The sequence below is a fragment of the Typopeltis vanoorti genome, chromosome 3 (genome assembly GCF_054136105.1).
Source record: "Typopeltis vanoorti isolate ZY-2024b chromosome 3, IOZ_Tvanoo_1.0, whole genome shotgun sequence".
NCBI lineage: Eukaryota > Metazoa > Arthropoda > Arachnida > Uropygi > Thelyphonidae > Typopeltis > Typopeltis vanoorti.
In genome coordinates this window covers 163,107,810-163,126,096 of record NC_143551.1, presented here as the reverse complement: position 1 = coordinate 163,126,096, position 18,287 = coordinate 163,107,810, and the positions used below count along the sequence as shown (strand labels likewise).

The 18,287-nt window shown below is 36.6% G+C and overlaps 1 protein-coding gene across 1 annotated transcript in view; it reads right to left on the bottom strand.

The window, feature by feature from the left end:
- Window positions 1-18,287, bottom strand: part of LOC150108716 (uncharacterized) — a 131,803-nt gene that overhangs the window by 17,092 nt on the left and 96,424 nt on the right. The window contains exons 5-6 of the mRNA XM_090416174.1: window positions 10,234-10,468; window positions 3,237-3,379 (exon numbers count right to left, since the gene is read on the bottom strand). Of these exons, the coding sequence (XP_090272300.1) occupies window positions 3,237-3,379; window positions 10,234-10,468 (378 nt within the window). The remainder of the gene's footprint in view (window positions 1-3,236; window positions 3,380-10,233; window positions 10,469-18,287) is intronic.

Here is an 18,287-nt window from a genome sequence, read left to right as displayed (position 1 = left end):
TGGGGTACAGAAGTAGAAGTCTTGGTCAGGTTTTTGTATTTTTTTACGTGCCGACTAACAGTTCTACAAACAGATAGAGGGGACAGCCATGGGTTCACCACTTTCCCCACCCTTGGCCAATTTCTTTATGGAGACATTTGAAGAAAAAGCCTTAAACTCCGCCCCACAAAAACCCACTATTTGGCTTCGTTATGTGGATGATGTGTTTGCTATTTGGCCACATGGCTCAGACTCGCTCCACTCCTTCCTAACACACTTAAACAACCAACATCCCAGAGTCCAGTTCACCTTAGAAAAAGAGGAAAACAACACCCTCCCCTTCCTAGACACTTTAATCACCCGCCAGCTTGATGGATCTTTGGTTTTCTCTGTTTACAGAAAACCCACCCACACTGGCAGATACATTCACCAGCAATCCCACCACCCCCCCTCACAACAATATGGGGTGATAAAAACACTATATAACAGGGCAAAATTAATCTGCTCAGATGACAAGGCCCTGACTATGGAACTAAACCACATCCTCAACACTTTCTTAGCCAATGGCTATAACCCCAAAAAAATCCAAAAAATACTAAAACCTGAAAACCACAACCCCCCTCCCCCCCTCAACAATAAAGACTACACCAAGTCTATCACTATCCCCTACATCCAGGGCACCTCTGAAAAAATAACTAATATCAAGAAATATGACCTTACTTCCTGTTACAGACCATATAAAAAGTTGGCATCCCTTATCCGCTCTACCAAAGACCAACCACTTCCCCTAGACCTACCTGGTGTATACCAGGTCCCTTGCAGCTGCAAATTGTCCTACTTTGGCCAAACAGGCAGAACAACAAATATCAGGATTTCAGAACACCAAGACTACATCCGGTTTCACCAGTACAGCCGCTCTGGGCTGGCAGACCATGCCTTAGATACTCACCATAAAATTCGTTGGAAGAAGACAAAAATAATCCATCGCAGCAAGTTTAAATACGAAAGATTATTCAAAGAATCTTCAGCAGCTCTAAAAAACGTTCCTAACCTCAACAAATTTGGGTGCATGAAACTGCCCCAAATTTGGGAGACTTTCATTATGAGAACTTCAGCCCAACGGCCAAGACTACCAAATTAGCCCGCAAGAGGGCACCATTAGGACTTTAGGAACAAAATTAGTGTCTTAATTTCTTCCTCATTTGCTTTGTTAGTTCCTTCAGTGCACATACCATATCTTTATGTTCCTGAAGATGACAATGTGACATTGTCGAAATATAGAAGTGATTCATTAAAGTTATCTTTAATTAATTTACTTTACATGCGTTGTTAATTCCGTAAATTAATTACCAGTTATGTCTAACCAACGTATAAGTCTTACCACTAGTAACAGTATATGTATATTGGGACCGCACAACCAATTTATATATATGCAAGAATGAATTTGAAAGACGAAATTATAGAATCCAAAGAAATAGTTCTGGACCCTTCACACATGAACAACAATCTGAGCTACAATTTGCCTGATTCCCATAGCACAGTAATCCAGTACTGGCACTCTAAAATTAGCTGTCACACACCGTCACCTATTCAAATATGACTGTTACTATTCTTCTTCTTTTTATAAGTTTTGTGTTATTTCTTACTCACCTGAAGAAGTCGGGACACTGATAAAGCTAGTTGTGATTTATTAAAGTTTGTGTTATACTTTTTCGGGTTCTAGTCAGTTAAATATTAATTTTATAAATGTATACATCCCGAGTCAATCCAAATAACAATATATATATATATATATATATATATATATATATATAGTCATACCCCGACTTATGCGAATCCGGAGTTACGTGGTTTCTTACGTATTCCCGTCCCGCCTCACCACTAGTCGTATCTTTCAGGTGCCGGCTGCATTCGCCAGTGTCGCACATGCTGTGAACAAGCACCGACATGTTTCGCGCGGTCTCCATTCATACATGATTTTTATAGTCTACAAACCTTGCAACTGTTTAATGTTATGTTCTTGATAAAAATTTTATCATATAAAAAAATGTCATCCAAAAGAAGCAACTCCGATTCTTCTACTGCTAGCAAGAAAAGAAAAACATTGACTTTGGAAACAAAACTCAACATTATTAAGGATTTTGAAGGTGGAATGAAAATTTGTGAGCTAGCAAAGAAGTTCGTTCTACAGGAATCCACAGTAAGAACAATCATAAAAGAAATGTTCACAAATTTTGGAGGACATAGATCCTAACGAGGAACGAATTGTAGCCAAATCATTAGCTTGCTATGAAGAAATTTTGCGTGACAAAAAACAGAGATTATGCTGTTAGACGAATCTAATAGATTTTATGAAACCATCGACAATTATGATTATTTCTTAAAAAATACAGGTGTTTTTGTAAACCTTTGGTCCCAATTGTATGTTTGTATATATAAATTACATGCAAAATTATACCCCAAATTATGCGAATTCGACTTACAGGGTTTTACTGTATATATATATACATATATATAAACAGTGCGAGGAAGACTATTCCAAAGATCAGTGGTGTAGGGAATGAAGGAAGAGAATGAGAAATTGGTTTGATAAGCTCGGAGTGGAGCTTATCAAACCAATGTGCAGTGGAGCAGTGCCCATGGAAATTCTTATAGAAAAAATACAATGCAGCAACGGAGCACATATGGGAAAGCAACTGGAGAGTCATGAAATGAGAGAGGTCTGCGCGGTTAGCCTAGTGGCTTTGCGCTTCGCAACCATATGCCTGGGGAAGGAGTGTCCTAGGTTCGATTCCTGTCGGAGACGTGAGGAGCTGAAGGATCTTCCTCAGCCATAGCCAAGTTAGCCAGTCTTGGGTGTGGGCAGTAGGGTTTTTTCCGCCAGTTTATCTGGTGTTTTTCATCCCGCAAGCAGGCAAACCGGCCCCGTGAACACACAGGGATACAGCCAAGAATACCTTGAGGCATAGGAGTGACCATTCTATCTCGTATTTCGGTTACAAAATCCAAGCATGCATGGAAGGTTGTGGGCCTAAAAAGGTCTGTTAAAGCCATTGGGATAGGATGAAATGAGAGAGGGGGGGTCATTAATTAAATGGATTGATTTCTTCTGAATACAATCAAGTATTCTGAGGGAGATTGGTCCCAGATGCACTATCCTAAACATGGGAACAATATTACAATATCAAGTAGATTTATATGTTAGATGAATTTTAATGTTTAAAAATATTCATAGAAATATCAAAAAATTAAGATACCTTTGCATACAATTCATTAAGATCATCTTCTGTTGATAAAGGTCGTGGTCGAGATCGTCCCCAAGTAGGAAGACTACGTGTTTTAAGTGTTATATCAGGATTAACATGACATAAGGAACTGTAGAAATAGGGTTCATCTAGAGCTGAAAATAATAATCAATAAAAATGCAAGTGACTGTAATTTTGCATAAAGTATACTATGCTAGAAAAAATTACTTCCCACATTGTAATAAAGAGATCCCAATCCCCCCCCCCTCCCTTTTTTTTTCAGCATTGCAAGCATATCAAAGAAGAAATGAAAAATGCTTCTATATAACTGCATAATGCACAGACAATAACTATACCTGCATGGGATCCTTGAGTTAACATTATATGAAAGATTTCTGATATGATAAAGTGTTTAGACAAACAGTTTTCAGTGAAGATATAATTACTCATTTTGATACACATAAAACCTGAATTGTCACTTATCAGGTTACACAAAAAACTACCACTATTTTTAAATACCAGTCAAATTTATGAAGTGTAAGAGAGGATATGTTTGAGAGTGCTCTGCCACAATGCCTCTTTTATTATATTACGAAAACATGACAGAGTTGAACAACTGTTTGTAAGTCTTAAAAGAGGTAAACCGTGAGTAGACATATCGATACAAAATAAATAACGGAAAAAACTCACGTAGAAATATTATTTAATAATATAATTTTCACCTGTGTGTCACAGGCATCTTCAGTACATTAAGCTCAAAATTAAACACTAACTGACAATTCCAAAAAGCGCCACCTAAGTAGCTGGTGTAAGATAACTAAAAAGGTAAATAACTTTCCTAAAAAAAAAAAAAAAAATTAATACAATAAAAAGTTAGGAAAGATTAGCTGATTTGTAAAGTACTATCTCCCATAAAGGGGATAGACATAAGCCGTCGGATCTGTTTAAGTTAGGAGAATGAATTAGAGTTTCACATGTTTCTTTATAAAGGCGTTCCATGAGAAACTGACTTTTGTGAAGAACTCTTGTCTTTCTCCACTGAACTCTGTGTCTAGCGAAGATGGCATGTTCAGAAAGTCCAGACTTTTCAGGTTTAAAGTATTCAATATAAGATTGGTGTTCTTCTAGCCGAACACATGCAGATCTTCCCGTTTGTCCGAAATAAGATAATCCACAAGAGCACGGAATCTGGTAGACACCTGGATGATTAAGATGTGGAAGCTTGTCCTTAGGAGAAGTGAATCCTACCCGGAGTCAATTGAAGAGACTTAATTCTCTTATAGATAATGTATCTACATGGAATGAAGATCAAAAGAAAAAACTTAAAACCTTCTTCGGTCGTCCACCTAGATTGTATGGTCTTCCAAAAGTTCATTAACCAGGCATTCCGTTAAGACCAGTCGTAGATGGTATAGGTTGCCCCACTTACAAAATCTAAAAATTTTTATCAAATTTACTCACCTCTTCAACTAAAAGAACTGATACTTATATAAAAAATACTTTGGATTTCAAAAATAAAATTTCAGATCTTCATTTGGACATTTCTGATATCATGATCAGTTTAGATGTTATTTCTTTATTTACAAATATGCCTCTTTCGGAAAGTATTGAATTACTACAACAGGAATTTCCTTCAGACATTGTAAACGTATTTGATTTTGTAATAAATTCTGGTTATTTTTCCTTTAAAAATAAGTTGTATCAACAAATTGAAGGAACAGCAATGGGTAATCCTCTTTCTCCTGCTATCTCCAATTTCTTCATGGAACATTTTGAACAACGTATCTTTGACAATATTTCTCCCAGACCTACTCATTGGTTCAGATATGTCGATGACATTTTTGCTGTATGGAATGGCTCTTCTGATGAACTTCAACAATTTCTCACTAAGTTAAACGCATTTCATCCTAGGATCAAGTTTACCCTGGAGGTAGAATCAAATAAGCAGTTAGCCTTTTTAGATCTTCTAATTCTTCGCCAACCAGATGGTAACCTACATTTCAGTTTATAGAAAGAAGACTCATACAGGCCATTATATCCATGCAGAATCTCATCACCATCCCAGTCAAAAGGCAGGAACTATTAAAACACTGGTTCATCGGGCCCACTCCTTTTGTTCTTCAGACGATCTTTTTACAGAAAGAACTACAATATATAACTTCTTCCTTTCTATCTAATGGTTATAAGAATTGCTTCATTAAAAGAACTTTGAGTAGTTTTAATATGTCTTCCTCTTCAAACACAGAGGAAATAATGCGCATTACTATCCCTTATGTACAAGGCATCAGTGAACGTATAGCAAAAGTTTTAAAACCACTGAATATTTTTGTTGCCTTTTGACCGTTTAGAAAAATCTCCACCTTTCTCACCTCTCCTAAGGACAAGCTTCCACATCTTAATCATCCAGGTGTCTACCAGATTCCGTGCTCTTGTGGATTATCTTATTTCGGACAAACGGGAAGATCTGCATCTGTTCGGCTAGAAGAACACCAATCTTATATTGAATACTTTAAACCTGAAAAGTCTGGACTTTCTGAACATGCCATCTTCACTAGACACAGAGTTCAGTGGAGAAAGACAAGAGTTCTTCACAAAAGTCAGTTTCTCATGGAACGCCTTTATAAAGAAACATGTGAAACTCTAATTCATTCTCCTAACTTAAACAGATCCGACGGCTTACGTCTATCCCCTTTATAGTACTTTACAATTCAGCTAATCTTTCCTAACTTTTTATTGTATTAATTTTTTTTTTTTTTTAGGAAAGTTATTGACCTTTTTAGTTATCTTACACCAGCTACTTAGGTGGTGCTTTTTGGAATTGTCAGTTAGTGTTTAGTTTTGAGCTTAATGTACTGAAGATGCCTGTGACACACAGGTGAAAATTATATTATTAAATAATCTTTCTACGTGAGTTTTTTCCGTTATTTATTTTGTATTGTTTGTAAGTCACATAACTGTTCAGTTCATTTATGCACTACTTGAAAAGAAGCCAAGAGACACCATAGTGTGAGGAACAAACAACCAGAACAACCACCTTAATAAGATGTAGGACCATCGTTTGCTGCAGTCAATGCAGCGAAAGAAATCCTATGTGACATACTTTCCAAAAGCATATGATAACAATCAATTGGAATTTTGGACCATTCTTCCTGTAAGCATATAATGAGGTCCTTGACTATTGTAGGGCGAATGTCCCTTGACCTCACCTGAAATTCCAGTTCATCCCACTTAACTGGGCTCTGTGGAGGCCAGTCAAGTGTGGTGACATTCATGTCCACAAACCATGCAGTTAGCAGCTTTATGACATGGTTTGGACTTGCTGAAAGAGACAATGGTCAGTTCTGTAGAAATGCCCATAAAGCAGGAAGCATTGCACACTCCAGAATATTGAGATACCTCTCTGAGTTCAATGTTTGCAGCACCACAAACAGAGGTTCGAGGCCAAACCAGGAAAAACAGAACCATATCATTGTACTGCCACCTCCGAATTTCATAGTTGGAATTACTCATTCTGGTAAAAGGTAGTTCACCAGGCATCATCCACCATACCCACACCCATCCATTTGCTCAGTAGAGGGTGTGGCACGATTCGTTGCTCCATAAAACAGCTTTCCAATCTTCATACCACCATAAATGCTCTTTGCAATATCAAAGCATATTGTGGGCCTACCATGGAAACCCATGTTGTGAGCTTCAGTTCTGAATGTTTTTTGTGAAGATTCTTGAATATGGAGATGCCTGGAACTCCATATTCAATGTGTTGGCCAACAAATGGCGGTTTCACATGTAGACCATTGCTACGAAGGATAACATGTGAAACCACCATTTGTTGGTCAACACAATGGTCAACCCACCACGCTCACAGAACACGAGTGTGGTGGGTTGTCCACTGCAGTTAGCACTTGAAGTTGACTCCCTGCACTTCCATCTCAGTATGTCATCAAATGATTGTTGACCTTGGATGGCCCAATTTGTCAAACAGATAGGCCTGCAAAATGGCATCCTATCACAATGCCTCTTTTAAACTATCAGTTCCCATCTCACTGCCATATCACCTGGATACAGCTTCATTGACTTGGGAACATCATATTCCTCCAGTTTATACCGACTACAAACACATCTTCCTGTGTCTCATTTTGTTCTAACATCTGATACACTTGAATATAAAGGGGAGTGGGGTGTAAATGAACTGTTATATACATCTATAAATGAACAGTTTTTATATATACAGTATATAACGGTTACATTGCATGTATATGTTCATATGCAACATAACTTACTTTGAAGTGCACTGACATAATAAAAAACTACTATTAACACTCTTCTCACAAATTTTACTTTCTTGATAAACAATGCATTTTTTTTTTATATAAAATACAGCTGTGAGAAAGTTCATAAATTATTAATTTATAATTTATGAACTTTCAAAGTAAAAGGTTTCAATTTATATCAACAGAAAGATCTAGACAGTATCTTGTGCAGAATCATTAATTTTAGAATTAATCATATTCTTTCAAAGATGTGTATCCCCTTTTTTAAGTGACCTATTTTATTATGAAATTTAGTTTTGTAAATTTCTCATTTAAGCAGTTATGTTTCATTTGAAAAGGTTTTCTTACAGTGTTGTAGTATATGTTCACACCATATTATATTCAGAAAATATGTACAGCAGGCCCTCAATGTTCACACAATTATTTCATGAATGTAATGTTCCTGGAACACTGTTAACATTCAGTACCACAAACTTTTGGGACAGTAGTTTGTTAGCAGATAACGTCTGCTATAGTAAATTTTCTTCATAATAACTTTGTGCTTGTAGGATTTCATTTAGGAATTATAAGTATTTTATGACAGTGAGTAAGTTTCTTATAACAGTGTTTGCTATATGCTTTGCCCAGCACCATGACTTATGGTGCTGGGAAAAGCATGATGTAGAAATAAGGCCATGTAAAAAAATGAACTTCCTTAAAAAAAAAACTTAATTTCATAATTTAACCAAATTTTGTAATTTGGTTTCTTCTGAAGTTCTTTATAAAACTTTCTCTTAGAATTTCATAGCCTGAATGGATTTCTTAATATTCATGGCACTCTTAATTAATTCTCCTGGAAGTAAAATCAGTCAGATTAGAGTGTGTGCCACGCTTCTTTGCTAATATTGCACAACTGTGAGAAATCTTCTTGGTCTACTCAGATGAAAATGTATGTAAGCACGAGCTTTTATCTCTTCAGAATCTTTCTGTTCTGCCTACATATTTAACTATTCTATGAAACTTTGCACTTCAGACATATCAGGTAATCCTAAGAAATCATTAACTGCTCTGGGTAGTTTCTTGCAGTATACAGTATGAATAAAAGTTATCTTATTTAAACATTCTGATGTTGGCAATATGCAGAATTTTTAATGTTCAGCAACTATAGTTTTGGTCCTTGCTAGGTTCAGGTGCTCACAGAAAACAAGCTTCACCATACAAGAGGTATGCTAATAAGCTTTTATAAGAATGATTGTCCCAAATGTTTCTCCTCATCCCACTCTACAAGAAAATCATGGCAAAAGATCATTCTGCACTTGAAGATGTTCTAGCATGCTATTCTTTATGTCTTTTATTTTTCTTAATGAAAAATAACAGTAGACTGAATCCCACATAATCATGACAGGTGATTATGATAAGTTTAGGAGGAAGCTTGAAGCTGTGCCATGGCATAAAAACCTACAAGGGAAGGATGCTAGTAGTGCATGGGAGATAGTTAAGAGGCATATGGCCCACGGTGAGAAGGGTTAATCAAGGAATTAGACAGATGAATATCATTAAACATGAGCTGCAAGCAAAGAAATTGTTGTGAAGGGTATATAAGGGAAAAAGTGTAGATCAAGCTCATGGAAGGGTTAGGCAAGAAAGGTAACCAGTATGGGAAACAGATTATAAAAAAAAAACTAGCTGAGTAGGCTAAAAGAAATTCAACTGGGTTCTTTCACCACACGGAAAGTAAGAGGATGAATAACTATGACAGGATAACCTTAAGGAGTGCTGATGGCAGTGAGGTGACAGAAGCAAACAAAATAGTTGAGTTACTAAGTGACCACTTTGCACAAGGTATATCATCTGAGTGAAGTCACCGCTGTGATGTATGTGACAGAGACTGGTATGGGAAAAGAGGTAGATGAATTGGAGGTTCTTAGGATATTGCAAAATCTCAATGTAAATACAGCCATGAGATTAGATAGCACAGCAGATTGCATTTTACGAGAAGGTGCAAGGGAATTTCAGGAATGGATTGATATGACACTCCATGAAGGGCAACATGGCTTAGTAATTTACCAATTTTCTATAATAGAATGACAAATGAGCCGGATAAAGGGAATGGCTACACAATGATTCTGCTGGATTTTGCAAAGGCATTTGAGAGAATACCATGTGGAGCACTGATAGGCAAATTAAAATATAAATTGGAATGGATATTACATTAGTTATTGGATATTGAGCTGCAAAACAGATATCAAAATGTGGTGTGCGTGTATGTGGAGGAGTAGAATCCAGGCGAAAGCTGGTGACTAGTGGTGTGCCACAAAATTCAGTGCTAGGATCATTACCTCTTAATTTGTACATAAATGATATAGGAAATAACCTGAAAAAAAATATTCAATTGTTTGTCGATGATGCAAAATCAGGTAGAGTAACAGTTAATCAAGGAAATGTAGAAGTTGCAAGATGATTTAAATATGCTGTCAGTATCGGCAAAAAATAATAGGTATCGGTTTAATGTAGAGAAATGTAAAGTTATACATTTTGGGATAAAAAGATTACAAGATCTGTACTCCTGGAAAGAGAAAACAGGGAGGGATATTGAAGTTTAGAGGTCATATTGCTAATGTAGAATTATCTCATAGAATTATCTGACAGATTATTCATATTTATAAGGCTGTTTATATCATATTTATAAAGTGAGAATTATTAAAACGTCTTCAATGCACCTTTTTTTTTTCTGTAAGATTACATTAAGTCATATTTACCATTGCAAGAGGCACACTGGCTAAGAGGAGGAATATCTTGGAGAGTTTCAGAACTCCTGAAGGCAACTTCAGGTATACTGGGCAAGCCAAGAGAAACAAAATACTCGACCTTCTCTGGCACATGGTGTGGATAAATTATACGAGAGGTATGGGAAAGTGAGGATGATGGATTACTTAATGGCGTTAGGTGAACAGGTTGACTTAGAGGTCTTTTTTTAGATACAGCCTTGGACTCCTAAAACAAAGCAAAGTGATGATATCAATAAATGAATTCTCATTCTGAGAAATTTATTAGAATACATCAAATATGTTCAGTCATATTTATACACATGCATTTAATATACTCACTTGTCCATTAAAAATGGGCAAGTATAAAAGCTGAATGAGAATACTTACTTGTCAAAATTATTTGAAAATGGGAGGTTTAAATATTTTTCTGGGAGGTTAGATATTTGTCAAAGATACAACTGTTTATAAAAAATGCTATTTTGCATTAAAAACAAAGTCATTGAGACAAAGAAGACCAATAAAAAAAACTACTCAGAGACATATTTTTGCGGAGAACCGACCAGGGCTTCTGACCTAATGTCCAATCCTCACCTTCTCGTGGTGCACCCTGTTGGGTATCTGCCTGGATACTGAAAGAACGAGGATGGACTGGCAATTTGGGATTTAGCCGACCAAATTATATTCTTATTGGCTTAAACCAATATAGAAAATGATGGTACAACATGACAAAATTTCATAGCATTGCCCAGTTAAACAAGGCCCCCGTTGTTTTTGCCAGGGAACCAGGGCGAACAGCGAAAAGTCAGCTACTGGAACAAATCTGAAAGCACACCCCAACTCAACATCACCAGAGTTAAAGATCGGTACTATCAACATAAGAAGCCTGAATAGCAAAGAAATGGAGCTAGCTGAAGAATTAGATAGTTACCAGATCGACATAATAGGGGTGACTGAAACAAAAAAGACAAAAACCGATGAGACCTTTCTGAGCAATAAATAAAAAATGTTATATTCAGGAAATGACAATCAAGGAAAAGAAGGAGTAGCCATAGTAATCAACACAATTACGAGGCTAATCTTCTTGAATGGCAGGCAGTCTCAAGTAGAGTAATGTGGGCAAATATGAGAATGGGGAACTAGACAATGAGACTTATTTGTGCCTATGGTCCCACAGAAGGTTAGGTTATACTAAAGTAGAAGTGGAGGAATTTTTTGATGCTTTAGAAAAAGCAACTGATACAATGAAAAAGGAAAAGTTTGTCCTTGTTGGGGATCTAAATAGCAGAGTAGAAAATGACTGTCAGATGTACAAAAATGTTTTGGGAAAATTTGGAGAAAAGAGCAAAACTATTAATAATGGCAAATATCTGTTGGATTTCTGCTCAGGACATGGACTGGTTATTACTAACACCATGTTCCAACATAAAAATGTGCACAAATTCACATGGAGAGAAGAGGCAAGGAATAAGAAAAGTCTCATTGACAATGTTATTGTTGATAGTGATGTTTTCTCTCTGGTGCAGGACACCAGAGTGTACAGAGGATATGAAATTGGAAGCGATCACTATTTAGTCTCGAGCAGGATGAAATTGAATTTCATATTGAAAAGAATAACTTGTAAGAAAGTTTTAAAGCAAATAAAAGTTAAGCAGCTCTCAGATGGGAACTGTAGACTAAAATACAAAAAGATTATTGAAGAAAAAATGAAAGAGTTTGAGAACAGGAACCAAACCTTGGAGATTCAGTGGCAAGCCTTGAAGAAAACCCTGATTGATTCAGCCAGGGAGGCATGTGGTGAGGTTGTCTGCAAGGATAAAAAAATTAGAATTCCCCGGTGGACACGGGAAGTTAAAGAGGCAGTGAAGGAAAAGAAGAAAGCATATCAAAAGTTCCTAGCAAATAAGTCAGCTTTTGCTCTTAGAGAATACAGAGACAAATGTAAGAAAGCGAAACACTGTGTAAAACTAGCTAAACAAAAGTCATGTGAGGACTTTGGCAAGAACAAAGAAAATAACAAAAAGTAAGATTCTGGAGGTTGTTGAAGAAGCTTAGAAATGGATGAAAGAGTGCTGTAAAAGGAGTTAGAGATGATAAAGGTGACATGAAAACAGGAGAAAAAGATATCCTTGAAGTATGGAGTAATTACTTTGAAAAACTGCTAAAAGAAACAAGCAGTGATGATAGCACAGTGGTAAAAAAACACTGACCGTGCATGCGGTTAGGAATACATACTTGAAGTAGCAAAAGCCATCAAAGGCATGAAATGTGGAAAGGCAGCAAGAGTAGATGATATTCGACCAGAAATGCTGAAGTATGGTGGTATAAAAGTCTTACAGTAGCTGCACTACATATTTCAGAAAGCCTGGACAGAGGGACGAATTCCTGATGATTGGAGTGGAGCTCTCATAGTACCCATATATAAAAAGGGAAATAAAACTGAATGTGAGAATTACAGAGGTATTTCCCTAATGAGTGTTTCTGGCAAGATCTATGCAAGTATTCTTGAGAGACGGTTGGAAAGAATTGTGGAAGAAAAGCTTGGTGAAGAACAAGCTGGATTCAGGCCAAATAGAGGCTGTCAGGATCAGATCTTCACTTTACAACAAATAGTTGAGAAAGCATGGGAATATAACAAATATCTGTATTTAAGTTTTGTCGATCTGGAAAAGGCATATGACAAGGTGCCATATGCAACAGTTATATGGTGTCAACGGGGCATTATATCAAGCAATACTTAGTCTTTATTTGAGTTGTAAGTTAGCAGATAGAAACGAAGGAAGTACAGGAAGATGGTTTGATGTTAAATCTGTGAGACAAGGATGTACATTATCCCCTCTGTTATTCATTATCTATATGGGTCACAATATGAAGGAAAGTGGTATTAAACACAATATCAGAATTGGAGATGTTAATGTCAGCTCTTTGGTTTATGCGGATGATGTTATACTGCTAAATAAATCCGCTGCAGGTCTGCAGGATTCTCTGACTAAATTGAATAACTGTTGTAATAGATATGGTATGAAGGTCAGCATTAAAAAGTCAGAGACAATGAAAATAGGTAGAATTGTTGAAAATGTCAACTGTGTTATAAACGGGGAACCTGTGGAACAAGTAAAACATTTCAGTTACTTAGGCACAATTTTTAGCGAAGATGGTAAATTAAATATGGAAATAGACATGAGAATGAACAAAGCTGGTATGGTGGGAAGTCAAATGAATAAATTGATATGGAATAAGAGAGAAATTAGTCACAACAATAAATTAGCTGTATACAAGACAGTTTCAAACCAGTTTTAATTTATGGATCTGAGAGCAGGGTCAGAAGTAAAACACTTGACCAAAGACTAGAGACCGCAGATATGAGAGTCCTGAGAAAGATTAGAGGCTTGAACAGATGGCATCAATGGCAATATCATATTAAAAACGAGGATATTAGGAAAGAACTTGACATTGTCAGCATCCAGGAATGCGTTAGCAGAGCTAATCTCAGGTGGTATGGTCACTTAAACAGAATGGGCGAGGAAAGATTAGCAAAACAAGTGTTCTCTGCCAGGTTGGCAGCAATACGACCCAAAGGAAGACCAAGATATAGGTGGATTGATAAGGTACAAAGTGCCTTAGACGATAAAAATATAAGATCTGATAATGTTGGAGTCTTGACAAATAACAGACTGATTTGGAGGAAAATTGTAGATAGGAAGTTAGTAATGATGTAAATTTTTCATGTAGTACTATCATATCCTGTACACCCCTTGAGGATACATGTCCGGAATTTGATGATGATGGCATTTACTAAGATGAGTGATAATGATAATTTTTCTGCAAATGAACTTGAATTCTCCAGTAATGATGTCCACAGGTGCAACTCCAATATACAGCTGCTTGTTTTTAGGAGTGAGAATTATTTGTGAGAAAAGAGCATTAATTGCCATAAAAAGTTCTCTAGTTTTTTTTTTTTTGCTGACAACATTCCACAATTTAATTTAGTTTGTAGATATATGAAGATTACAAGAATCCACTTTGAAAAATTTGGGTCCTGTACTGGAGAGAACATGTTCAAGACTTTTTCATATTAATATATTAATGATAATGGTGTACTATTATTATTATTGCTTAAGTTATTATACAGTATGGTGGGAAAAAACAACTGAATAACTACAATGATATGTTATGGAGTAAACAGGTGTTGAAGTTCAGTACTGTTTTATGAGTGAAACCTGTATTGTTTTCAATTTTATTTTACGGTAGTTTCGGTTATTAATTCAGTTCTTTGTATTCTAATTAACTTTCATATTTGCTGCTTTTGTGTGCCATATAAGTAATGCCAAAGCTGTTTTGGATTGTTATCCCAGAATACTTTATTTTTCCAGATTTTGTTACTAGTGTCATATCTCAACCTTTTTTTTTTTTTTTTTTTTTTTTTTTTATATCTGTTACACTTTTTCTTCATAAGATTTATGCTGTATATTGACTAAAATTTTTTTTTTCTTTTTTTGCTTTTGAACCAGTACTTTAATCTAGTCTGAGTAACCAGGGAGTTCATCTCTTCCTTTTATTTCCAACTGTTCTTTTTCCCAAGTCTTTATATGCTGCTTGCTTAATATTATTTTTAAAAATTTCCCAGCTTTCAAAGAGTTCTGTGTTTTCATTAACTTGCTCATCAGTTCTTCATTGATATAGTATTTTAATGCTTTCTCCCTGTAACAGTTTTACCCTAAACGTTTTTTCTTTAGTCATATGAACAAGTACGGGTTAAATGGATGAATAACACCATTAAGCTTGAGCTGCAAAAAAAGAAACAACTATGGAGGGAATTTAAGGAGAAAGGTGACCGGCAGGCACATGAACGGTATAAAGCGCAGGCCAGAAGGGTGACGAGTGTGGCAAGAAAAGCAAAAAAGGATTACGAAAGAACATTGGCCATGCAGGCTAAAGAGAATCTTAAACAGTTTTTTAGATATGTAGCAAGTAAAAGGAAAAATGTACATGGCAGAATGATTTTAAAGAATGCTGATGGTAGGGAGGTAACTGAATCAGTTGAGATAGTTGAGTTACTGAGTGAGCACTTTGCAAGAATATATCATCCAGGTGGTGACATTGCAGAAACGAATAAACCAGTAGATTATATGGGAATTGTGGTGAATGAAGTGGAGGTGAGTAGTCTATTGCATAACCTCAATACATCTGTGGGATTGGATGGTATACCAGCTCGTGTAGTATGAGAAGCAGCTAAAGAATTGTCAGTACCCTTGACCATTTTGTTTAATTTGAGTCTCAGGGTCTAGGTTAGTCCCGAGCGGGTGGAAGGAAGGGAAAATAGTTCCACTGCATAAAGGTGGTTCCAAGACTGCTGTTGTAAATTACCGACCGATTAGCATATCAGGAATCATTGCCAAGGTCTTTGAGAAATTAGTCAAGAAAAGAATACAGGATTGGATAGATGAAAATGGGATATTGTATGGGGGACAACATGGTTTTGTGAAGGGTAGATCATGCCTCAGTAACTTGCTCACGTTTTATAACACAGTGACGGCTGAACTGGATAGGGGTAATGGGTTTACAGTGATACTACTGGACCTTGCCAAGGCCTTTGACAGGATACCACATGGAACCCTAATCAGTAAACTGGAGCAGATGGGGATAGATATAGGGTTGGTAAGATGGTTAGGAGGGTGGTTGAAGGAGAGATACCAGAGAGTGGTTCATTCAGGAGTGGAGTCAAAAAGACGTCTTACGACTAGTGGAGTGCCGCAGGGCTCTGTTCTTGGATCACTGCTTTTCAATTTGTTCATCAATGATATTGGAAAGGATTTGAGAGGAAGTGTTCACTTGTTTGCTGATGATGCAAAGTTGGGTAGAGCAATTGTGAGTGCACAGGATGTCAAAATTTTACAGGATGATTTGGATAGTTTGGAGGAGTGGGCTAGGAAAAATGGATGTCAGTTTAATGTGGCAAAGTGTAAGGTTATTATGCACTTTGGGGTGAAAAGAATAGCAGCAGTATATCGCATAGGTGGAACCATACTCCAGGAGATTGATGAGGCTAGGGAGTTGAAGTTTAGGGGGCACATTGCAAAAGTAACTAAAACAGCTCACCAAATCACTTGGCTTATAAAAATACTTTAACATGCAGAGACAAACAAGTTGTTGTTCCTCTGTATCGAGCCTCGATAAGACCCCATCTGGACTTCTGTGCCCAGTTATGGGCACCAGGGTTTCTTCGTGATGGGGAGGAAGTGGAGAGGGTCCAGAGACGAGTGACCAAGATGATAGCAGGTCTGTGGAAGAACCTTATGAGAATAGGTTGAGGATTTGTGGGTTGCAGAAATTGGACGATAGGCGAAGGAGGGGTGATATGATTGAGACATTCAAATTACTGAAGGGTTTTTATAAGATTGATCCAGAAGATATTTTTGAAAATATGACTGGTGGTGGGAGGACTAGGGGCCATGCATGGAAGCTGGGCAAGAGCATGGTTGACAAGGGTGTTAGAGCTAGGTTTTTTACTTGGAGAATGGTGAATGAGTGGAATAAGCTTCCAGAGTCTGTTGTGGGTGCTACGACCGTGAATGAGTTCAAGGCAAGATATGATAGATACTGTGTAAATGTTGAATAGTTGTTCGAGACATGATGTTAGGGCCTCCCTCGATGAGTCTGTCGACTCCTTGGAGTTTCCCGGAACAACAACAATAATAATGAATCTGTGTTTTTACAGAATCTTAATTTTTCAATTAATGCATTTCCTATATCAGCTGATGTTAGATTGTGGATATCAATTATTTCTTCAAGTCTAATATTAATATTTGTTATTATATTGTCTATATTGAATAAGATTCCAGAGTTATTTCTCCATGCTATTTTATAATTTTTTTATGTTGGTAGAACGTGCTATTTATTCTTAATTCAATGTGTGTACAAAACTGCAGTATTTTAATTTCATTTTTATTTTATCTAGAGTCTTATAATTCTTTATAGAATGTATTTATTTCTGTTCTGGTTTCCCAATTTCAAGACTATAAACACCAATGAAATTTATTAATATACAAGGGTGATCTGAAAAGTTCTCAGCCTAACAATGAAAAAAAGGATTTATAATTTCAAAATTATTTTTATTTTTCAACATAATCTCCCTTAAGACAAATACATTTATTCCGGCAATGCTCCAGCACCATTATCCCGTCACTATAGTAGTTCTCAGTAAGATCTGCAAAATATCCCTATACAGCTGCAATCACGTCTTGATTTAAAGAAAAATGCTGACCAGCGAGGAAAAGTTTTAGTTTTGGGAAGAAATAGAAGTCAGAGGGAGCCAAATCTGGAGAACAGGGTGGATGTTCCAACAATTTATAGTACAGATCCCTTAATTTTCCCATTGCCAAAACACCTTTGTGGACAGGTGCATTTTCCCGATGAAAGGCGATTTTTTTCTTCTGCAAACCGGGTCTTTTCTAAGGACTTTTTTTTCATCTATTCTGGTTAAAAGATCAGAATATTATTCCCCAGTTATTGTTTTACCCTTTTCAAGATAATTAATAAACAAAATGCCTTTAGCATCCCAAAACACCGATGCCATGACCTTTCCTGCTGATGGAACTGAATTTGTCTTCTTTGGTGCTGAACAACTAGTTTCTGTCCATTGTTTTGACTGCTGTTTGGATTCTGGTGTGTGTAATGGTGAATCTAAGTCTCATCCATAGTAATAAATCGACGCACAAATGCTCCAAGCACTGTTCAATTGACAATTGACATTTATGTCTTTAAGGGTGAAGCAAGATGCTTTTCATATTCCCCGCTATCTGTCGTGGTTACAGTGAGGGTAAAATTTACGAGCAGTTTGCTCGCCCTGAATGGGCATGGAGATTATGCATCGTTATAGGAGGCTAATATAGTTTTTGGTCTTCTATATTTGAATATGTCCGTTGGCTCATATGCTGCAGCTTGTTGAATCAAATCATTGGGGTGTGTGGACGTCTTTAGAAAAAACTTGGAAGCTAAGGATTGTAGATAAGAGAGAATATATGGAATATTTGTGTCTCTATGGAGCT